Source organism: Hemiscyllium ocellatum, chromosome 37, assembly GCF_020745735.1.
Source record: "Hemiscyllium ocellatum isolate sHemOce1 chromosome 37, sHemOce1.pat.X.cur, whole genome shotgun sequence".
Taxonomy (NCBI): domain Eukaryota; kingdom Metazoa; phylum Chordata; class Chondrichthyes; order Orectolobiformes; family Hemiscylliidae; genus Hemiscyllium; species Hemiscyllium ocellatum.
In genome coordinates, this window is record NC_083437.1 from 25920849 (window position 1) to 25945649 (window position 24801).

General features: G+C 45.7%; 1 protein-coding gene across 5 annotated transcripts in view; it reads right to left on the bottom strand.

Moving 5' to 3' along the window:
• Positions 1 to 24801, bottom strand: part of LOC132833817 (pleckstrin homology domain-containing family G member 5-like) — a 114626-nt gene that overhangs the window by 13394 nt on the left and 76431 nt on the right. For 4 of the 5 annotated variants that reach the window (XM_060852428.1, XM_060852426.1, XM_060852425.1 and 1 more), the window contains 8 exons: positions 12007 to 12192; positions 10416 to 10580; positions 4788 to 4883; positions 3846 to 3896; positions 3081 to 3230; positions 2360 to 2470; positions 2024 to 2173; positions 1409 to 1546 (listed from right to left, as the gene is read on the bottom strand). In XM_060852428.1, coding sequence (XP_060708411.1) covers positions 1409 to 1546; positions 2024 to 2173; positions 2360 to 2470; positions 3081 to 3230; positions 3846 to 3896; positions 4788 to 4883; positions 10416 to 10580; positions 12007 to 12192 — 1047 coding nt within the window. The remainder of the gene's footprint in view (positions 1 to 1408; positions 1547 to 2023; positions 2174 to 2359; positions 2471 to 3080; positions 3231 to 3845; positions 3897 to 4787; positions 4884 to 10415; positions 10581 to 12006; positions 12193 to 24801) is intronic. The other variant, XM_060852429.1, reaches the window with a different exon arrangement.

Consider the following 24801-nt stretch of genomic DNA (forward strand, 5'->3'; position numbering starts at 1 on the left):
TCCCAAAAGACAATTAGGGGTGGGAATAAATGCCAGCCGAACAAGTGAAGCCCATGTTCCATGTATAATTTTTTAAAAATCAGTAAAATATCCTTTCAATGCTAGAGATAGCTACAGGGATCAGTGAGGACTGTACTCAGCCATTTTAATATTAGGGAAATTGTGAATTACAAAATTATCATTGTATGTTTTTCACTTTGAGTTGAAGAAAGCATAAAAGGAACCATCAGAGTAAAACTCTGACCTGGCTGGTTTAGGTTTGTGATCTGCTCCTATTCTGACTTTTGTTATGAAGGTATAAGGGATACTGTACCTTTAACAGAATTGAAGGACTTAGCAAGAACACACAGTATTTGAGAATTTACAATGTAACATTTGGTCCAGTAGCCAGCAGTATCTGGGGTGCTATGAGACAAAAAAATATCATATTTGGCCAATCAGTTTAAATTATGCCTCGAGATACTAACCTCCAATCAAGTTTGAATTTAGTATTTTGACAATACTAAAACCAATGAAATGATCTGATGCTTTTGAGTTTAAGATCGGGAAAAATTGAACAGTTGGGAGATAACTGCCAAGCCATCAATGTATGCAGACTGCCTAGAGGATAGCCCTCTTAAAGGTACCTTTATCTATCAATGACCTGTGAAACAGAAATGCCTAAGAAAAATATGGTGGAGGAAGATACAAAGAGAAGATTTGACAGCTGGCTGTTTTGAAATTAAAATATTTTTGATAAATCTTAATTGGAGCTTGTATCGGTCCAGTATTGTAGAAGGGAAAGTAAAAGATAGGTTAGAGAAAGGAGTTGTATATAATTGTTAGTTAATATTTTATGTTAGACTTAAAGAATAAAGTTCTTACATTTTTTGTACTTTGAATAATGACTTTTGGGATAGTTCTTTGCCTCTCAAATTTTAACAGATTACTGCACAGGTTAAATCATTTCGGTGTTGTAGGTTTAAATTAGCAAGGTGGGATTTGCCCCGTGTCGTAATAATTTTTAATGATAAACCAGGCTGACTCCTGAACTATGTTACTGGGAAGGATGGCCTACTCTGATCCATACCCTGGGCCATGATGTGGAGGTGCCGGTATTGAACTGGGATGGACAAGGTCAGAGTCACATGACACCAGATTATAGTCCACCTGACGAAGAAGTAGCGCTCCGAAAGCTTGTGATTTCAAATAAACCTGTTAGACTAGGCCCAGGTGTCATGTGACTTCTGACCTTCTACAACCTTGGCAGGAGGGAAGAGTAATTTGCTTCACGGGATGCACAAAGGTTGCATCCCTCATGCCTCATTCTCCGTCATGCATCAGTATCACTCCATCTCCCAGTGTTTCATCACTCTTGTCTCTCTCTCTCACCTCTGTGTTTCAATTCCTCACCATCTACCTCACTTACCTTCTCCACTTCATCTGAGCTCCCATCCACCACCTCATAAGAATCAATGCGATTGATAATCTCTGCCAGTTTCTGCTGCTCCTGCCGCTGATGCATTCGGGAATTCACGTGCGCAATAAAACTCTCAACGGAACTGACCTGGAGATGAAAAAAGGATTCAAGTTAAGGCCCAAAGAGACAGCTCAAATCAATCACAGGCCTCAAGAGTCATTGGAGATGGGCTCATGATGTTGAACCAAGTCAAATACTGGCTACGTGGATAGGTAGAATTTATATTTATACAGAGACAAGACTGAGGCCAAGAAAAAGGTCCAAGCACTAGGACCATGAGTGGCAGTGTGACCATAGGTGAAGGTATGACATAGCGAGAGGACAATCAAAGGAGTGAGCACGGGAAGGAAATGGTGTGCATGGCCGATAGCCAGAGTTTGACCAGGAGCATCAATGAGATGTACAATGTGAGCAAGAATGACACCAGGAGTAAAACCGATAGAATGAAGCGTGTACATCATGCAAAAATAATCATGAGTGAGTGTGACTGAGTAGGTGACTGTGGCCAACAGCATGAATGGGACCAACGGAGTGTCACTGACTGTGACCACAAGGTGTACATACCATGCTAACGATGACATCTCTGGCGTGAGAGTTATCGGTTTTTTTGAGGATAGACTTGAGAAGCAGCGGGTACTTGGTCAGTCGTTGATGAGGTTTGACCAACATGTCACTGAGCTTCAGGCGGTTACACTGCTTATGAGTCTCTGCCCACTGCAAAGGGACACAAAAACAATTATAAAGGGGAGCACACTGTCTCACTCTCAGTACTACTCTATCAGTTTGTCCATCTCTGGATCCCATCTCTTTCTGTTGTTTCTAGAGCAAATCCATGAAACCCTCCCTGTCCATCCCTATCCTGTCACTTGGAGTAGGGAGAGGTCACTGGATGACACTGACCGTTATATAGACCCTGAAGAGTTCGTTGTCACGGAGAAGGTTTCTCATATACTCCATGCAGCTCTCCTCCTCCATGCAGTACTGGATGTAAGGCTTAAAGTGCACACCAAACTGCGAAAGGAAAAACAAATAATTAATGCAGTGTTAGAAACAACAATTGTCTAGGGCTCAAGAGCTAACTATTTGTGCAAATTATAACCAAACAAGGAAATTCCTGGTAAGTTTGGACAAGTGGGGCCTAGTTTTGATGTTGTGACTAATCTCAGAGAAGTTTGGAATTGATTAAAATCAACAGCTTTGGGGCTTTTGCAGCTGCTTCCACAAGTGATGAGTCTTCCCACTTCTCTTCAATCCCACTGTCCTCCATCATTAAAGAGCCCTCATTGTTGACCTCCACCTATTGACAGTGGAAATGCTAGCCAGCCAATACAGTTACACCAGCAGATGATGTATCGGGGCAGCTTGGAGCAGAGCACAAGGCTACATCCTGTGCTTCTCTCAGATGGTGCAATGTAGAACAGTAGGTGCACAACAGCTTACCAATGGCTTGTCCCACCAGCATCGAGTCACTTCAAGAGGCACAGGATAAAACCTCATCTTTTTGCTCACCAGAGTCTAACAGATGTACCATAGCACCTGACTATTACTCAAGCCATCTATCTGCACCAGCCCAGCCCAGGCCTTCCATCTGCCCTCAGCCTGTATATCACCTGTGACTTACTGTCTTGAATCCCTTGTGCAAATGGATGGGGTTGAGTAATGCTTTGCTCTCTCTGGATGCTTGCAACATTGGAGTCATCACCTCTTGCCACAGCTTCTGGTGCAGTTGGATAATCTCCTGCACATTACAGAACAGCTTCTTTGGCTCCACCTGCATGGCACCATGGGTAAAGTTAGTCTTCAGTATTTCACCTTCAATGATCAAATGCTCAGATCTGTGTACAGGCAAACACCAATCAGTGCACAGACAAATACCAGGGTGGTGCACAGGCAAATACTAGGGCGAATGCACAGGCAAACATCAAGGTCAGTTACAGGCAATCACCAAGCGGTGTACAGACAAACGCCAAGAGTTAGTGTATAAGTAATCACCGAGGGTCAGGGTACAGTCTATCACCAAAGGTGTTATACAGGCAAAAGTCAAGTGTGCAGGCAAACTCCAGGGTCGATAGAGTCAAACACTAAAGTCTCTGTATAACCAAATATCAGGCCCAGTGGACAGGCAAATGCCAGCAGACACCAGAGCTGGTGCACAAGCAAACATTACGGCTGTGCAATGACAATAACCAGACCCTTTATATAGACAAACATAAATGCCTGTGTACACACAATATCTAGGGCTGGAATATTGACAACACCAGGGATTAGCTACATTTCCAAGAAATGTTGGATCCTGGGAAGGTGTCCTCGCTCCATATGCATTGCTCACGATCAACACAATTGATGAACTTCTTGGTTTGGTCAACATGAAAGAAGCCAGCCTCACCTCAGTCAGCAGACCCGACTCCTGCAGGTTTATCAGGCAGCACAGGAACAGCTGGAAGGGAGGAGACTCAAAGTAAAAAAACGTGCACTGTCTAAGCAATAACATCCAGTTCAGGCCAGCACTGAGCTCAGAGCTAATCTCATGCAAAAAACCATTCATTTTGAAGGATTAGTGAAGGAAAATCAGTGAACTCGAGGGAGAGACAGCTCCTTCAGGAGAGGAGGTGACCCCATATCCCAGGGAGAGTCAGCACCTTCAGGAGGGGAGGGGGAACTGTACCCCAGGGAGAGTCAGCACCTTCAGGAGGGGAGGTGACCCCATATTCCAGGGAGAGGCAACACCTTCAGGAGGGGAGGGGGAACTGTACCCCAGGGAGAGTCAGCACCTTCAGGAGGGGAGGTGACCCCATATTCCAGGGAGAGGCAACACCTTCAGGAGAGGAGGGGAAGCTGTACCCCAGGGAGAGTCAGCACCTTCAGGAGTAACTGTGATCTCAGCCTTTCTTCTAATATGCGACTCTAGACCTGCAGAAATGTTGATGATTCTTAACTGCCCTCTGAAATAGTCTCGCAAGCCCCTCTGCTCAAGGGCTATTAAGGCATGGGCAACAAGTACAGGCCTTGCAGTGACACCTACATTCTTTGAAATAATATATATTTTAAAAATGGAAAAGTATGAACTTTCAATTGAATTGAGAGCTTCACCCAACAGACCCATGACTGCAATTGTAGATGATGCATTTTTTGTGGTGTGAGATTGATGGGGGGATTACCAATGTGCTAATCTGGTCAATTAGGAACATGAACACAACTATACCATTCACAATGGGAAAAAATGGCCAAGAGGCTGACGACAGTAATTCCACAGAATCCGGCAATTTCACATCATTCCTCACTGACCCCTCTACCCGTGTGCCAATGGGAGGGCAGGACAGAGACTCACATCCGTGATAACACGCAGCTTCTTCATATAGGCAACCTCTGTGTTCAGCAGCTCCCAAAGAGCCTCCTGCTGATGGCACTGCTTCCGAGTAAGTTTCTGTTCGAGAGAAGGAAACACAGGAAGGTGGTGAAATCACACAGCCCCAGAAACCTAAACTCCCTTCTCTAACTACTGCTACTTGCATTCCTCTGGTATATGGGGTTGTTATTTGGAGAAGTTTGGTATGAGAGTTGGGGGAGCTTGGTTATCAATGTGGGACATCTACATTCCTGGGCTGCTCCCATTAATACCAACCACAGAACCAGGCTCCCTCAAGTAAATTCCCCCAAATACCTCCAAATCATCAATACCTCCATCCATTAATACTGTTACCCAGGTGGGCTCCATCCACACACCCTAGTTCTCCCCATCTCAAACTCAGGATCCCTGGTAAATAACACAACATATCTGGGCATGTCCATAAATACCACCACAATTCTTGAGCTCCCCTGATAAAGTTCCTTGCAAACCCACTCTCCTCATCATACCTGGACATGTCCATTTATTTAACCCCATTCTGTCCAAATACCCAGGTTCTTATATCCTTTTTTAAGGATTAACTCTCATTTATGAATTCACTTTACACCCTTCTGTACTCAACACAAAGTTCAACGATTTCAGATTCTAATCACTGTTCCCATCATCTCAGATAACGTTTCCTGGTAATGATTTTGCTGTTGCCATTTCCTCTGAACCCATCTTTTAGTTCTTGTTTCACCCACTTTTGTCTTTTACAATCATCCCTTTCGTCACTTAATTACCATAAGATCATAAGAAATAGAAACAAGAGTAGACAATTTGGCCCTTCTATTCCACCATTCAAAACGATCATGGCTGACCTGATGTTGCTTTTGCCCACTTTCCTGCATTTTCCCTGTAACCTTCGATTCCCCTCCTGATCAAATGTGCACTGCCCTCCACTTTATTACACACTTTCCCTTCTATTCATGTTCCCCATGTTTAAATCATGTGATATCTCAGCCATTCCCAGTTCTGATTAGCATTGACCTGAAACATTATCTTTTTTTGTCTCTTGACAGGTGCTGCCTGATATATACAAGTGTTGCCAGAATTTTATGTTTTTGTGAACCTAAAGCCTCTTCCCTACCCTGCTTTATGGTTCCATACCCTGTATCCCTCCGTAAACAGCACAAAGAGAGGGACTGTCACACAGGAGAAAGGGCAGGCCAACAACTCAGGCTGAAAGCCTCTGAATTAGGGACAGGGGGAGTATGGCAGAATCGACCTGGTTTCCTGAGTTTGAATTATCTATTTTCTCATGATGGAAAATCAATGGGTTGCAAATTGATGTATCAGTGGGTATTTTAAAGCACTCTTGTCACTGTGACTTCATTCATGTGTCAGCAGGGTGGATGAATGTGTAAGTCCCAACCCACACACGGTGCAGATGAAAGGTTTCTTCCCAGGGTGAGTTTTTGTTGTATCAGCAAATTGGATAACTGAGTGATAACTGAGTGAACGCTTGGTTCCTGGTGTTCATACTCACTCATGGAGAATGCCCATGAAACTCATACTCCCAGGACATGCAATGTCTATGCGATTGTACTCCAGGGAGTGTCAGTGCCCAGTGACAGTCAATGTGCATGGGACCTATACCCCAGTGAGAGTCAGTGTGTGTGAAATCTATACCTCAGTGAGAATCAGAGTCTGTGATACCAAAACCTCAGTGAGAGTCAATGCATGTGAGATGTATACGTCAGTGAGAGTCAGTTAGTGTGAGACCTAAACCTCATTGACCGCCACTGAGGCCTTTACCTCAGTGAGAGTCAGTGTGTGTGAGACATATACGTCAGTCAGAGTCAGTGTCTGTGAGATCTACACCTCAGTGAGAGTCAGTGTGTTTGGGACCTATACCCCAGTGAGAATCAGTGTGTGTGTGGGACCTATACCCCAGTGAGAGTCAGTGTGTGTGGGACCTATACCCCAGTGAGAGTCAGTGTGTGTGGGACCTATACCCCAGTGAGAGTCAGTGTGTGTGGGAGCTGTACCCCTGTGAGAATCAGTGTGTGTGTGGGACCTATACCCCAGAGAGAGTCAGTATGTGCAGGAGCAGTACCCCAGTAAGAGTCAGTGTCCATGGGACCTATATCCCAGTGAGAGTCAGTGTCTGTGGAAGCTGTACACCAGTGAGAGTCAGTGCCTGTGAGACCTATACCCCAGAGAGTGTCAGTGTGTGTGAGACCTATACCCCAGTGAGAGTCAGTTAGTGTGAGACCTAAACCTCATTGAGCGTCATTATGTGTGAGACCTATACCTCAGTGAGAATCAGTGTGTTTGAGACATATACGCCAGTCAGACGCAGTGTCTGTGAGATCTACACCCCAGTGAGAGTCAGTGTGTGTGGGAGTTGTACCCCAGCAACAGTCAGTGTCTGTAGGACCTATACTCCAGAGAGAGTCAATGTCTGTGAGACCTATACACCAGTGAGAGTCAGTGTGTGTGGGAGCTGTACCCCAGTGGGAGTCAGTGTGTGTAGGAGCTGTACCCCAGTGAGAGTCAGTGTGTGTAGGAGCTGTACCCCAGTGAGAGTCAGTGTGTGTGAGACCTATACCCCAGAGAGAGTCAGTGTGTGTAGGTTCTGTTCCCCAGTGAGAGTCAGTGTCTGTGGAAGCTGTACCCCAGTGACAGTCAGTGTCTATGAGACCTATACCCCAGTGAGACTCAGCATCCGTGAGACCTAAACCTCAGTGAGAGTCAGTGCCTGTGAGACCTATACCCTAGAGAGTGTCAGTGTGTGTGAGACCTATACCCCAGTGAGAGTCAGTGTGTATGAGACCGAAACCTCAGTGAAAGTCAGTGTCTGTGGGACCTATATCCCAGTGAGAATCAGTGTGTGTGGGACCTGTACCCCAGAGAGAGTCAGTGCTTGTGAGACCTATACCTCAGTGAGAGTCAGTGTGTGTGTGGGACCTATACCCCAGTGAGAATCAGTGTGTGTGTGGATCCTATATCCCAGTGAGTCAGTGTGTGTGAGACCTATATCCCAGAGAGAATCAGTGTGTGTGTGGGAGCCGTTTCCCAGCAAGAGTTAGTGTGCGTGAGAGCTGTACCCCAGTGAGAGTCAGTATCTGTGGGACCTACACCCCAGTGAGTGTCCATCTGTATGGGAGCTATACCCCAGGGAGAGTCAGTATATGTGGGACCTATAACTCAGTGAGAGTCAGTGTCTAGAAGATTGCACTTTAAGGTGAGTCAGTATTTCCAAGTACTGTATGATTGTCAATGTCGGTGGGAGCTATATTCAGGAGAGAACTGCTGCCCATGGGATCTATATCCCAGCAATTGGAAGGGGGAACAGTGGATGAAATCATTGGGATGGTGGTGAGGGTGGTGGGGAATTGGGGGTGTGTCTGAATGTCGGTGAGACGAGACCTAACTGTGTGGTGTGTCATGGATATAGAAGGAAATTAGGATGATATGTCAGCTGGAAGACTGGAACTTTGTACTTAAGCCCATTTCGCACATGAGTAGACGGAAGGGAAAAGAGGTCAGTGAGTTGCCGAGTCATCATGACATTCATCACCTAAATGGAGGAATTCAAAACGCTTGTTTTATTATTTAGTGGGATGTGGGTGTTGCTGGCTGGGAGACCTATACCCCAGTGAAACTCAGCATCCGTGAGACCTAAACCTCAGTGAGAGTCAGTGCCTGTGAGACCTATACCCCAGAGAGTGTCAGTGTGTGTCAGACCTATACCCCAGTGGGAAGGTGGTTGCCCTTGAGAAGGTGGTGGTTAGCTGCCTTCTTGAACTGCTGCAGCCCACCTGTGGGTGGACCAGGAAGGAAAAGCAATATATCTCCAAATCAGGACAGTGAGTGGCTTGGAAGGGGAACTTGCAGGCGGTGGTGTTCCATGTATCTGCTGCCCTTGTCCTTCTAGAGAGAAGTGATCATGGGTTTGGAAGGTGCTGTGTGAAGATCTCCGGTGAATTTCTGCAGTGCAATTTGTAGGTAGTACACATGGCTGCTACTGAGCATCGGTGGTGAAGGCAGTGGATGCTTGGGAATGTGATTCCGATCAGGTGGGTTGCTTTATCCTGGACAGTGTCAAGCTTTTTGAGTGTTGTTGGAGCTTCACCCATTTGAGAAAAAGGGTGTAAAACTCCTGACTTGTGCAGGCTTTGGGGAGTCAGGAGATGAGTTACTCACTGCAGCAGTTGTAGACTCTGATCTGCTCTTGTGGCTACTGTGTTTATGTAGCGAGTCCAGTTGATTTTCTGGTCAATGGTAACCCCAAGGATATTGATAGTGGGGGATTCAGTGATGGTAACACCATTGAATGTCAAGGTGATGATTAGATTGTCTCTTATCGGAGATGTGAAGCACAAATGTTACTCGCCACTTGTCAGCCCAAGCTTCAGTATCTGAAGAGTTGTGAGTGGTGCTGAATATTACGATAAAGTTATAAAGAGGAAGTGATTTTAATCTGTGATTAACTCAAATCTAATGGGTCTCTAGAGAGGCCTGAATCTGACAGTACAAACCTAACAGGAAGTGGCTTTTCTTAAAGAGAATGGACTCTGTCAAAAACAGGAGTAAAACACTATTTTGTTACAAGGCCTCTCCACAACAAGCTTTGAATCAAAGGCCCAGAAAAATCTAATGAACACACACAAAAAAAATCACATGAAGGCAAAGACAGTAGAAAGTATCATTTTGTTAGTGAAATATTTACATCACAGAAATCCAGATGAATCATGGTAATTACTGAATAAATTAGTAAATGCACACTCAAAGAATTTTTTAAAGTTGTTTGCCATAATTAATTTTACCTTTAAAAGTTGTTAAATTGAGTGGATGGCGCCATTGTGGCAGGATTCATTCACTTGTTGTTGGTACAAACTATGCAGAAACCTGGCCTCAGTATCTTGCATTAGTCAGGAGGCCCTTTCCCAGGTGACCTTGACTAGATGGTGTATGTACACACCAGAATCAAGTATTACTGTGATGTCTTGTTGACACTCACTGGGCTCACAGAGGAAGTATGGTCACTGGGAATAGAGGTCCGACAGGGCCTGTGGGAGGTCGGTCTATAAAGTGCAAGGGATGGGGTTGCTACTCTAGTGTTAAAGAGCTTTAAAGTTTGATTGAACATTCACTCTGCCAAGGGGGTTGGAAAAGCACAGCAGGTCAGGCAGCAACTGGGGAGCAGAAGAGTTGGCATTTTGGACATAAGCCCTTCATCAATTTGGATGCTGCCTGACCTGCTGGGATTTTTCCAGGGTCACACTTCTCGACCCTGAACTCTCCTGCATCAGTAGTCCTCACTTTCTCTCAGCATCCCAAGGGGCCTTGTATTGTAGAATCCCTACAGTATAGAAACAGGTCCTTTGGCCCAACAAGTCCACACCGACCCTCCGAAGAGTAACACACCCAAACCAATTCACCTAACCTGCACATCTTTGGATTGCGGGAAGAACCCGGAGCACCCGGAAGAAACCCACGCAGACACGGGGAGAATGTGCAAACTCCACACAGACAGTCTCCCGTGGCTGGAATCGAACCTGGGTGCCTGGCGCTGTGAGGCAGCCGAGCTCCAGTCTTGCCTGACCTAGTGAAGACTTTTACCTCAGGAGCTTCAATGATTTCCTGCCATGAAGATTCAAGGTATAAGCTGGTCTCTTCCTCCTCCCAGGAGTCCTGGTCAAATCGCAGTTGCGCTGGCAGCTTGGGTAGTCCGAACATGCTGTACGTGTGAAGCTTACTCTGCAGCAGGTCCATTTTGTCCATTTCCTGTAGACACAATAACAGGAGGGAATAAGCATTAGATTGCTCAAGTCTGGGAGACACAATCTTCTTACCTTCCCCTTTCCCTGAAGATGCGAACATACTGAGGTTCAGGTACCTTCAGAAGAACATCTGATCCCAGACAGTGAACATCAGTGGGCAAGTTGACCATGGGAGGCATCACTACTGAATCTAAACAGCACACATAGTGATCGGGGGTTACTGGGCAGTGATCAGGAACAGGAATAAAAACAAAAATTGTTGGAAAAGCTCAGCAGGTCTGGCAGCATCTGTGCAGAGAAATCACAGGTAACATTTCGGGTCAAGAGACCCATCCTCAGACGTTAACTCTGATTAACACAGATGCTGCCAGACCTACTGAGCTTTTCCAGCAACTTCTGTTTTTGTTTCTGATTCACAGCATCCACAGTTCTTTCGGTTTTGATCAGGAGCAGGAACTGGGTTAATTTCCCTCGCTCTAACCCAGGGGTCACTGGGCAGTGATCAGGAGCAGGAAACTGGACTGATTTCCCCCCTCTCTAGCCCACTGATTACTGAGTTCATTCGGTGCATCAACTTACCAAACAGAAAGAGGCTGCTGGTGCTTGGGACCCTGCCAATTTGTGGGTGCTTTAGTCTCATACTGGACTGGAATCTGGGCCCCAGTACAAGCTCTTAATGATACCTTGAAATCTAAACTTCAGGTTAATGAACAAAAGCTACTTGAGATATCCATAGCAATGGTGTCAATAATAGGAACGCAGATGCCCCCCCACCGCATGGCTCAGATGAGTGGGTGGTCTCCCTTACTCCCCACTGGGTTTATTCTGTGACTCCCCCCTTCATCATGTGAGGTCGAGTGCACAGCTGTTTGTCACGTGGGCCGATGTCCTGTGGATTCTCTCTGTTTCTCTGTCTGCTCAACACCCCACCTGGGGTTACATAAACCACAGAAACCACAGAATAGAGAATGGAATCCAACCCCCTCCGATCCCTGATCAATCACACTCTGCCAGCTGCAGCTTCACCCACTGCCTGCGACGCACGATGGGAGGGCTCTGAGCTCCAGAACACAGCCCAGAGAGGCTCCATCGCTCCCAGCTAAACCTTCAATTAACAGCTCACACCTCACTCCCCATTTACTGCCAACTGCAGGCCTTGCTCAATATGGTTAATGTGGGCCAGGGCTCACAGAGTCCAGACGGCAGCCATCTGTGGGCTACTCACCAACACAAGTTGACTCTTGTACTGCAGAAAACAAACATTTTACACTCAGTACAACCTCTCTCATCCCTCCCCCTCCCTCGAATTCCACATCCCCCTAACCCGAACCTTCTTCCACTCTGCCTCCCTGTCAGGGTGACTACTCCTGGAGTTATGGAGAATGGTCAGTTGGTGGCAGGAGTGGGGCGCTGGCTTGGTCATCACCTACCCGGCCAAAGGGTCCCATGCCAGCACCAGAACTAAATAACCCACTGAAGCGACTGGCAGCTCGATTCTTCCAACTGTCGGCCCCACCGCTGGGCAGCGAGGAGCTGAGTGGGGAGAGGGAATCTGGCAATGGCAGAGTGGACTCCCCCAGGAACTCCATCATATTCTTCCTCCGTCTGCCCACTGCCTGAAAAACACAAACCAGCCAAAGTGAGTGAGAATCTGGTTGACATGCAGTGCAAGGAGAGGAGAGGGTCAGGGGGAGCCAGACAGAGAGTGAGGAAGTTAGAGAGGTGAAAGGACAGTGAGGCAGAGACACAGGACGGGTGAAGGGGAATTAGATGGTTAATGGACACAAAGAGTCCAACATAGGATAGTCACAAAACAGAGATTACAACAGGTTAATTGGCACTGGGACATGGTTAAGCTCAGTTTGTAATAAATGACTATGCAATATTTTATGAACCTCAGTATAAGCTGTAACAGGGAGCCATAAACCTTCAACAGCGTTCATTCCAAATAGCGGACCAATCTCAAGCTTCCTCCTAATCTCATGGAAGCTGGCAATTCTGGATAATTCGATTCAGAAATCTATTTCACTAATAAACTGCACTCAAAATTCTCAGATTCTCAGAAAAACAACTGATGACAGAGAGCCCAGTGAGAGTCAGCACCTTCAGGAGAAGAGCATACATATTTAATAGCTCCATAATTAATTATTTGTTCAGACCTGGGATTACAACAGTCTCAAAATTAGTGAATGACTACACTGTAAAGTAATTAACTTGACGTGAAGAAATTTGGTTCGTTTCCAAGAGGAGATCTAATTAGGATCAAATTAAATACAGATCTTCCTGTTCAGGACAAGATGAGAAGTTCAAGATCCAGCATTACCCCAAATACAGCCAGACTGTACTGGGTGAACAGTCAGGACTGCAGTCACTGATGGTTTGTACTGCCCTCAGCTTTTGAAATGGAGAGTGGACATCATCGGATTTCTGATTCTCAAATCCAGGAAGTAGGTGGGTTCTGGGCAGGAGTGATGTAGTGGAGTCTGCAGTCTGATCCAAAAGATGAATCTCTGACAGTGCAGCTCTCCCCTGGTACTGCATTGGGCTGTCAACTGAGAGTTTCCTGCTTCTGTCCTTGACCCCTCCGACTTCTAACTTAGAGGAAAGACTGTTACTAGCTGAGCTCTGGCTAAGACATTTAATTTGGCTAAATGAAAGATGTTGCATTTTGCTAAAAGAAACCACGGCAGGAGTTTTTTTTTAGATTAGATTACTAACAGTGTGGAAACAGGCCCTTCGGCCCAACAAGTCCACACCGACCCGCCGAAGCACAACCCACCCATACCCCTACATATACCCCTTACCTAACACTACGGGCAATTTAGCACGGCCAATTCACCTGACCCGCACATCTTTGGACTGTGGGAGGAAACCGGAGCACCCGGAGGAAACCCACGCAGACACAGGGAGAACGTGCAAACTCCACACAGTCAGTCGCCTGAGGTGGGAATTGAACCCAGGTCCCTGGCGCTGTGAGGCAGCAGTGCTAACCACTGTGCCACTGTGCCGCCCTACATAGTTAATGTTAGGGCCTTGGGTGGTATTGTCGAACAGACAGACAGGTACATAGTTCTTTGAAAATTGCATTACAGATAGTCAGGATGGTTAAAAAGTCTTTCACAAAACTTGGCTTCACTGCTCAGACCATTGAGTATAAGAGTTGGGATGTCATGTTGAAGGTGTATAGGCGTTGGTGAGGCCACTGTTGGAGTACTATGTGCAGTTCTGGTTGCCCTGCTACAGGAAGGATATATTAAACTGGAGAGGGTTCAGAAAAGACTTACTGGATTGTTGCCAGGACTGGAGGGTTTGGGTTATAAGAAGAGACTGGACAGGCTGCGACTTTTTTCACTGGAGCATAGGAGTTTGAGAGGTGATCTTGTAGAGGTTTATAAAGTCATGCAGGGCATAGATAAGGTGAATAGTAAAGGTCTTTTGTTCAGGGTGGGAGAGTTCAAAACTTGGGGGTATATTTTGAAGGTGAGAGGAGAGAGATTTAAAAGGGACCTGAGGGATAATCTTTCTCATGCAGAGGGTGGTTCATGTATGAAATTAGCTGCCAGAGCAAGTTGTAATTATACCTGCAGGTATAATTATAACATTTAAAAGACATTTGGACAGGAGGGTTTAGAGGGAAATGGGCCAGATGCAGGAAAATGGGACTTGTTTAGTTTGGAAACTTGGCTGGCATGGATGAGTTAGACCGAAGGGTCTGTTTCTGTGCTGTATGACTCTATGAAAAGCCTTCCACTTGCCAGTTTGAGGAATAGGCATTGAAATAACCCCCGAGAGCCTGGTATCCTTTCACCAAGTCACCCTTTACTTACGAGTGGAAAGTCTGATCCAGCTCGCTCAGAGTCAGTGCTCAAAATTAATTTACTTCGAGTAAAATTTCCCAGCTGTGAAGGTGGGATTTGAACTCATGTCTCCACATCATGAAAACCAGGCTTTGGATCTCTCAGTCCAACATCCCCCCCATTAGCTTTGCACATAATAAGAAAATGGACATTTATCCAGCTTCAAGAAGCTGTTTACTGTTTGTTTAAAATCCCCACAAAGGCAAACTGATCCATCAGGCTTCACAATCGAGATGATCTGTGCTGCCCATTCTGTAAACTATACTGGTTTGATGGTTCCTTTGCGTTCCAGTCTCGTGATTTCTGCCTCTACTTGCGCCTGCAATGGCACTGGGCGGGCCTTGCATATTGTGGAATTGCTTCCTGGTCAACATGCAAAGTGATCTTGGCTACTTTGATAATCCCTAGACATTTCTGAAAAACATCTGGGTTTTTAATTAGGACTTCACTCAGGCAGCCATTTTCTAATTGAAAAATGTTGAGCCGAACTAGGCGATTTTTTTTCTCAGGCAGAAGTGAGGACTGCAGATGCTGGAGATTAGAGTTGAGAGTGTGGTGCTGGAAAAGCACAGCAGGTCAGGCAGCATCTGAGGAGCAGGAGAACCGACATTGCTGATATCGGGCGTTTGCCCGAAACATCGATTTTCCTGCTCCTTGGATGTTGTCTGACCTGCTGTGCTTTTCCAGCACCACACTGTCGATGTGAATTTTTCTCAAGCTTGGGCCCAAGCCTTTTACTACAATCTGTTGCTTCTCATAAGAGACCAGAAACAAAGTTGTACCCTTAATCTGTAAAAGTTCCCTGGTACAGGTTCTCAGTCCAGCTGAGCGCATGTGCAAACTTAAGGGTTGGAGTCCAGAGTGAATTTTGTTAAAGACTGATTCTGTAATCACTGATGTTGCAGTGCCACTATCATCCTCCATTAGAACTGGGTGACCATTTAACCAGGCGTTTATCTTGATTGGTTCCCACTTGGATGTTGTTAAGCAATTTAACTGTTCTACACCAGATGTAGGTCGGCTTTTCAGGGTGTGCACTCTCCTCGATACCAGCCTAATGAGTTCTCTTACTCAATTTAGGTGTAGTGGGACTCTTTTGCTGTCTCAGATCCACAAAGCAGCAGCAACTACAATAGCTTGCCAGCCCAGATACTGCTCGAGGCTTGGCTTTGTTTTAGGATTTTGGGCTGACTTACCGAGTCCCTCTGTTCAGGCTAAGCAACTGTCTTCCCTCAAGTGGTGATCCCCAAGCTCAGTTGGCTTGGCGAGGCTGTCCACTTCCATCGGCATACCCTGTAACTTATATTTTTCTTTTTTTTTTAAATCAACATTTTCTGTTATTTTTTTCTGGCAATGCTGTGTGATCAAAACAGTGAGGGGAGACCCTGTAACTTATAGGCTAATTTTCTAATGATAAAGCCAGTTATACTGCCTGTTTGAAGTCTAGCAGGGCTTTAGCTAGTAGGTGTTTTTTGCAAATTTACATCATTGATCCCACATACTAAACGCTCTCTCAGGATCTCATTAAGTTTTAAACCAAAGTCACATGCCTCAGCCAGTCATCTTAACCGAGTCAAACATCCTGATACAGGTCACCCTGCTTCTTGAATTGCCAAGGAGGTGTGGGGTTGTAATATTCCTTTGCTGCATCTGTCAACTCTCGAAAGGTTTTCGTACCTGGTGCCTCAGGGAAAGTTAGGCCCTTATAACCGAAAGGGGGTTACACCAGCTGTCAGGACAATTACTCGTTACTTTTCATTTGTCCCAATGTCATTTGCCCAGAAAAAAATCACACATTCTCGGCCCAGTCTTTGAGAGCAGTTTCAAAAGAGTCAAGCTTCCCAAATAACGGCATGATGCCAGAAATGCTTACTCCAACTCAAAGTGAGCGAATTTCTTTAGCAGTATGCTCTTCCCTCTCATCATTACTGAAATAACTCCACCGAGGCCGCTATCCTGTCACCAAGTCACTCTTTATTTACATGTGCATAGTACGTGACACTGGTCCAACTTTCTCAGAGCCAGCTCTCAGTGTGAACGGAACCTCTGATACCCCTGTTTACACCTGTCAGCCAGGACTCACTGATTGGTCCTGGTTAACAGCCCCAATCAGGGAACTCATATTCTATGAGGTTCAGCTGGCTGATCTCATTACAATCAGTACAGGCATTTTGACCGAGGTGCTGGAGCAAAAAGACCTTCAAATAATGGAATGGTGAAGGATCCACTTATATCTCGGATGATAGTTGGATCAAGCTATTTGCATGGTGCTGAGAAAGGGATTTCATTAGAATCTGGATCAGTAATTAGTCTGAGACATTGTTTACTGCCTTAGGTCCAAAGCCAAGCTGAGAATAAATCTTACGCACATCAGAGGATCGATGGCGTCAGGGGAAGCAATGTCAGGAAACAGCTAAACTATTGCTCCTATGACCCTGTCCTGTTTATCACAGCACACGTACTGATTGATGGAGCCTATTAGCTCCCAACTTTACCTGGTTTTCTAATCAGATAGCCAGCAGCGTGAGCGAGTGGCCGAGATAGGTTATCAGTGCCCTTATTTACACTGGCAGACACTGGACAATAGAAGTAAATTGGGTTCTGTTAATTTAATCAATGAGTGCAGCGGCTACTGAGGTTCATTTCTCATCCACTGTCTGGTCTCTCCCTCTCTCATTCAGCATTCCCTGCTGCTCGAAGGTCAGCAGATATCAGCCTTGATGAAAGTTCATATTCTCCAAGTGATTCTGAAAGTGCAAATCCCAGTGACTGGCCTGAGCTCCTGGCCCTGTGCCTCACAACTGGCTTTTATGGCCCTCCTCCCACTTCCAGTCCCCAACTCCTTCGGAGCTGTGTTCCTGGCCCCTTGTTGACCTCCAGCCTCAGCTGAACATTTACAGGAGCATTCTGCTCTTAGAAGAGATACCCAAACCTCCCACTGCCCACAAGATTGTCAGGATCTGAGATGCGCTATGGGGTTTGAGGCTTGGGGACTATCTTTTAAGTTATAGTCATACGGTACTGAAGAGGCCCTTTGGCCCATCGAGTCTGCATCTACAAAAACAATTGTCTATCTACATAATCCCACTTTCCAGCATTGGCCATAGCCTTGAATGTTATGATATTGTAAGTGCTTATCCAGATATCTTTGAAAGGTATTGAGGTTTCCTGCCTCTACTACCCTCCCAGGTAGTGCATTCCAGATTCCCATCACCCTCTGGGTGAAAGCATGTTTTATCAAATCCCCTCTAACCCTCCTGCCTTTCACCTTAAAATTATGGCCCTCAATGGAGGGGAACAGCGTGGCCCATCCACCCTGTTCATGCCCCTCATAATCTTATGACCCCCAGTCAAAACTCCGTCAGCCTTCTCTATTCCAAAGAAAACAACCTGAGTTTATCCTGAGCTAAAGTGCTCCATCCCAGGCAGCATCCTGGTGAATCTCTTCTGCATCCCATCACATCCTTCCTATAGTGTAATGACCAGAACTGCACACAGTGTTGAGGCTAGGGGCCTAGCCAATGTTTTGCACAGCTCCGACATAACCTTGTTGCTCTTATAATCGAAGATCACATATCTATATTGCTCTGTAAAATTCAAATTCAATTGCAGTCAATCAGTTTAGTGTTCCACAAACAGTACCTCTATTCCGTGCCTCAGATCATATCATCGCCACACACTCCCTTCCACAATGTATCACAACTCCTCACCTGGAAATCTGTTGGATCGATTGCAAGGTTAGTGCCCTCTTGGATAGAATCCCAGTGTGGCCACACAGACACTCTGAGCAACTCGACAGCACCAGGGCCCGAGCAGTCCTCCATCTTGGATCAGAGGTCGGAGGTGCAGTGGGACGGAGGGACCAAGCCAGGAGCACAAGGGAGAACAGTTACTCACAACTCCAAACCAGGAATCTATCCTCTACCAGAACACCACTGCCACTACAGGCAGAGGGAGACAGGTCTCTGTGGAGCTGATGAAGCATCTGTCGGCAGCTCTGTCCCTAAATGCTGCCAAATGGATCTTATCAGGAGGGGGAGGAGCTAGCCAGCAGGAGAAACCTTAATTCCTAATCAGATCGATCCTATCAATCCCCCAACAGGACAGCAGCCTCCAGATTCTGAAACCCTCGCTCAGCAGGAACACTGCACACATCACATTTCCCCTTCTAAACATCCTTCCAGCACAGAGTGAGAATTAGTGCAATGACAGGCAGCAGGTTAGCTCAAAGAGAAAGGGGGGGGGGAGAGAGAGCGGGGGAGAGAAAGGGATAGCTCAGAGAGGGGGGGGAGAGAGAGAAAGGAATAGCTCAGAGAGAGAGAGTTAGCTTGGAAAGAAGGGTGGAGGTTCGTTCAGATAAAAAGGGAGAGAGAGTTAGCTCACGGAGAGAGAGGGGTTTAGTTCAGAGAGAGAGACAGACAGACAAACAGACAGACAGAGAGGGTTAGCTCAAGAGAGAGGGTTAGGTCAGAGAGAGAGGGAGAGAGAGCAAGAAAGACAGACAGAGAAGATTAGCTCAAGAGAGAGGTTTACTTCAGAAAGAGTGAGAGAAAGGGTTAGCTTGAGAGAGAGAGAGAGAGAGACAGAGAAAGTGTTAGATCAGAGAGAGGGGGAATTAGTTCAGAGAGAGAGATGGTTAGTTCAGAGAGAGAGGGAGCCAGCTCAGAGAGAGGGGAGAGAGAGGGAGCTAGGTAAGAGAGTCAGGATATTAATTGGAGAGAGAGAGTTAGCTCTGAGAGACAGAGATGGATGAGGAACTCGCTCAGAGAGAGGTTATTAATTGGAGATAGAGGGTTAACTCTGACAGAAAGCTAATTGGAGACAGGAGGAGGCAGGGTCAGCAGAGAGAGAGAAAGAGTTAGTTTGAGAGATGGTTAGCTCACAGTGAGATTTAATTGTAAGGAGAGAGAGAAAGGGTTAGCTCATGGAGAGACAGTGAGTTAACTTGAGAAAGAGAGATGGGTTTAGCTTAGGGACAGAGAGGGTAAACTGGGAGATAGATTCCTGATAAGCAACAGAGTGAAAGATTATTCTGGGTGGGCCTGAATGTGCAGTGATCTGACCAGCCATGATGATAATATTTGGTGGAGCAGGCTTAAGGGCCTACTCCTACTCCGAGTATGTATGTACCAAATTGGTCAATGTATTAGCACGATGCAAAGGGCTATTCCCTGACCATTGTACTTTTCATTAGATTATTCAAAAAGCTTATGCTCCTCACATCAGATGAGGTGCCTCAGGGTGTCTGAGCCTGAAACCCAGGTCCTTTGCACAGCCAAGTCTCTACACCCTCAGGAGGCAATGGAAGGGGAGAAAGTGGACAATAGTGTTGCAGAGGTTAAACCCAGGACAGTGCTCCATGGACGTCCAACGTGGATACTTGCAGCTCCAGGAGAACCCAGAGGAACAAATATTAATCACTCGAATCAAATTAAAATACTGCTGATGCTGGAAATCAGTAACAAACTAAGAGACTGTTGGAGAAATTCAGCAGATTTGTCAGCATCTACAGAGAGAGAAACATTTCAAGTCCGATATGGTTCTTCTTCAGTGTTTGTTAAAGGTTAATCACTGTTATCTTTCAGATATCCATCACAAACCAGTTGTAGGAATGTCACAGAGAAATAAAAATCTTAGTGAGTGAACAGGGAACAGTGAGTAGACGGTCAGAGGTGAATTTGCCCAATAGTTAGTTATGTAAGTGTTAGACAAAAGTGTTAGACAGAGTGTTAGACACTCTGTAGAAACTATGTAATACGAGCCAAAAGTCCAAAGTCAGCTGTTCCTTCTGAGCAAGCTACACTTACCACATCATGCCTCAGATTACTCATAAATAGCGTTCCATAATGTTCTTTGTTGTTTGACATCTCTCCAATTTACGTTTGTTTAAAGCACTAGGAATTGTTTCTATTTCCTGTTAGGGCTCTGTACTGTAAGTCAGTACTGTTCTAGTGCTGGGTAAGTCATTCAGTCATAGAGATGTACAGCATGGAAACAGACCCTTCAGTCCAACCCGTCCATGCCGACCAGATATCGAGTCCAATCTAGTCCCACTTGCTAGCACTTGGCCCCTAGCCCTCTAAACCCTTCCTATTCATATACCCATCCAGATGCCTTTTAAATGTTGCAATTGTACCAGCCTCCACCACTTCCTCTGGCAGCTCATTCCAAACACGTACCACCGTCTGCGTGAAAAAGTTGCCCCTTAGGTCGCTTTTAAATCTTTCCTCTCTCACCTTAAACCTATGCCCTCTAAACCTTCCCCACTCCAGGAAAAAGACCTTGTTTGTTTATCCTATCCATGCCCCTCATAATTTTGTAAACCTCTATAAGGTCACCCCTCAGCCTCTGATATTCCAGGGAAAACAGTTCCAGCCTGTTCAGCCTCTCCCTATAGCTCAGATTCTCCAACCCTGGCAAAATCCTTGTAAATCTTTTCTAATCCTTTCATGTTTCACAACATTCTTCCAATAGGGGGGAGTCCAGAATTGCACACAATATTCCAAAAGTGGCCTAAGCAATATCCTGTACAGCCACAACATGACCTCCCAAATCCTATGTTCAATGCTCTGTCCAATAAAGAAAGCATACCAAGTATCTTCTTCATTATCCTATCCACCTACGACTCTACTTTCAAGGAGCTATGAACCTGCACTCCAAGGTCTCTTTGCTCAGCAACAAGCCCCAGGACACTGTCCACTAAGTGTGTAAGTCTTGCTCTGATTTGCCTTTCCAAAATGCAGCACCTCACATTTACCTTCATTCAACTGCATCTGCCACACTTTTCAACCCATTGGCCCATGTGATCGAGATCCCGTTGTACTATGAGGTAACCTTCACTATCCGCTGCACCTCAAATCTCGGTATCATTTGCAAACTTACTAACTATACCTCATGTTCATATCTAAATCATTCACTTAAATAAAGTAGTGGACCCAGCACTGATTCTTGTGGCACTCCACTGGTCACAGGCCTTCAGTCTGAAAAGAACCCTCCACCACCACCCTCTGTCTTCTATCTTCAAACCAGTTCTGTTTCCAAATGGCTAGTTCTCCCTGTATTCCATGAGATCTAACCTTGCTAACCAATCTTCCATGAGGAACCTTGTCAAATGCTTTACTGAAGTCCATATAGATCATGTCCACTGCTCTGCCCTTATCAATCCTCTTCGTTATTTCTTCAAAAAACTCAATCAAGTTTGTGAGACATGATTTCCCATGTGCAAAGACATGTTCAATATCCTGAATCAGTCCTTGCCTTTCGAAATGCATGTAAATCCTGTCCTTCAGAATTCCCTCCAACAATATGCCCACCACCGATATCAGGCTCACTGGTCTATAGTTCCCTGGCTTGTCCTTACCATCTTTCTTAAACAGTGGCACCACATTATCCAACCTCCAGTCTTCTGGCACCTCACCTGTCACTATCAATGATACAAATATCTCAGTAAGGGGTCCAGCGATCACTTCTCTAGCTTCCCACGGAGTTCTAGGGTACACCTGATCAGGTCCTGGGGATTTACTCACTTTTATGTGTTATAAGACATCCAGCACCACCTCCTCTGTAATATGGACATACTTCAAGATGTCAACATTTATTTTTCCACATTCTATATCTTCCATGTCCTTCTCCACAGTATACACTGATGCAAAATACTTGTTTAGTATCTTCTCCATCTCCTGTGGTTCCACACATAGGCTGCCCTATTCTCTCCCTAGTTACCCTTTGTCCTTAATACATTTATCAAATCCCTTTGGATTCTTCTTAACCCAATTTGCCAAAGCTATCTCATGTCCCCTTTTTGCCATCCTGATTTCCCTCTTAGGTATACTCCTACTGCCTTTATACTCTTCTAGGGATTCACTTGATCTCTGCTGTCTATACCTGTTTTTCTTAATCAAAACCTCAATTCCTCTAGTAATCCAGCATTCCTTATACCAGCCTTGCCTTTCATCCTGACAGAAATATACTTTCTCTGGACTCTTGTTACCTCATTTCTGAAGGCTTCCCATTTTCCAGCCATCCCTTTACCTGTGAATGTCTATCCCCTATCAGCTTTTGAAAGTTCTTGCCTAATACTGTCAAATTGGCCTTCCTCCAATTTAGAACTTCAACTTTGCGATCCGATCTATCCTTAAGTCTTGGAATTCTGTTCTTTGAGCCCTCCAGACTGTATCACCACCTTCTCAAGGGCAGTTAGAGAATGCCAGCCAATGACATCCCATGAATGAACGAATAAATAAATGAAAGGATGGATCAGATGCTCCTTCTCCTGCTCTCGGAATTGGCACCATGTACAGGGAGGCCATTCAGGCCATCCAATCTACCACAGCTCTCGAGGCATTCTGAATTAGTGCTCTTTTCCCACAATTCGTACATTGTTCCTATTTAAATAACAATCCAGTGGCCTCTCGAATATCTCAGTTGAACCTACTCCTACCACACTTCCAGACAACTCCTCCCAACCCTGCACCATTCGGTGTGTGGAAAGATTCTTTTCTTACATCACATTTGTTTCTTTTGCAAAACACTTGCAAACTGTGCCCTCTAGTTCTCAGGTGCTCTGTGGGTGGGAACAGTTTCTCCCTACCTGTCTCAACACCCCGTTGTTCTGAAAACCTCTATCCAATCTTCCCTCTCCAGGGAAAACAGTCCCAACCTCTCCAATCTATCCCGATATGTGAGGTTTCTCTCCCTTGAACTGTTCGTCTAAACCACCTACATAGAACATCGAACAATACAGCACAGAACAGACCCTTCGATGTTGTGCTGAACTAATCTAAGCCCATCCCCCAACACTATTCCATCATCATCCATGTGCTTAGCCAAGGATTGTTTAAGTCTCCCTAATGTGGCTGAGTTAACTACATTGGCAGGTAGGGCATTCCACCCCCTTACCACTCTCTGAGTGAAGAACCTGCCTCTGACATCTGCCTTAAATCTATCAACCCTCAATTTGTAGTTCTGCCCCCTTGTACAAGCTGACATCATCATCCTAGGAAAAAGACTTTCACTATCTGCAATCCTTCCAATGCATTTATATTGTCCTCAACGTGTGGCATCCAGACCTGTACCCAATACCCCAGCTGAGCTCTAACCAATGGCCTTTGCATGTTCAGTGTAACTCGTCTCAGCACAGGAGACAATCGGGTCCTTGTATCCCCCCCACACTTGCCCATCGCTGGGGGAGCAGCCAGTGTTTTGTTTTACCTGATTTCCTTTGCTGCTGTATCCCACTTTGGCTGAGGAATTCAGGTTGGATGTTGGGCTGAGTGAATTCCCCTGTAGGTCGGTTGGCAGCATCCTTGCAGCAATGATCTTGGACTTGGCATCGTATTGCTGAACCTTTGCTGCCACTAGGCCACGTAATATCAGCTCCTCTGTGTGCCTGATAGCCGGCAGTGCAAGCTGAGACTCAGTGTTGTCACAGGGTGGGCTGAGACATATAAAACTGCTGTCACATAAATACATGGATTGGCTATCTACCAGCTGCCACGTTTGGGGATACAAGCTGAACATAACAGCCGTCCTCTCCAACGGCACACACTGAGTCAAGCAGCACTCTGCACTCACACTATGTTTGGTGACTGAGGTGTGATTTGCATGACAGGTTAATCAGTCGTGGGTAATGACAGGGCAAAGGGCAGCTTTCATGTGAACACTTCCTGGATTCCCATATCTTGGGAACCACCTTGGTTTTCCCGCAGCATCCATTAACCCTCAGAGTGCCACCTAAATACTTCACCTCAGTCAATTCCTCTTTCAAACTCACCCCCAGTAAACCTTCCAAGAAGCCCCATTTCCAGGTATCGTATGGGATGTGAATCTGTTCAAAAGCCAGCTCAAAATGTGGAGGTTTGTTCAAAGTTTGAAGGTACGTGTAAATAAACTAGCAAGCCACAAGTTCAAACACTACTGAAGCACGCCAAGATTTGATCTAAGATCTTCCGGGTCATGAAACTGTTGGACTGTTTTAAAAATGCAATTGGTTGATGTATGTCCTTCAGAGAAGGACAACCACCTGATGAAGGAGCAGTGCTCAAAAAGCTAGTGCTTCCACATAAACCTGTTGGATTATAACCTGGTGTTGTGTGTGATTTTTAACTTCAGAGAAGGGTATCTGTTACCCTGACCCAGCCTTGTCTGTGGGTAACTTCAATCCTATCCAACATTACTGACACTCAGCTGCCCCCCCTACAGGGGGGAAACCACACAGTCGGACCAAACCAAGAGGAGAAGGCCCACCACAACCAGCCCATGGTCATCTGGGATCAAAAAATATTAAGGGAGTGGTTTGTGTGTTGCAAAGGGAGAGAACGTTGATGTTAGAGAGGAATTTTGAAGACTGAGGGGGATAATTGCAGAAGG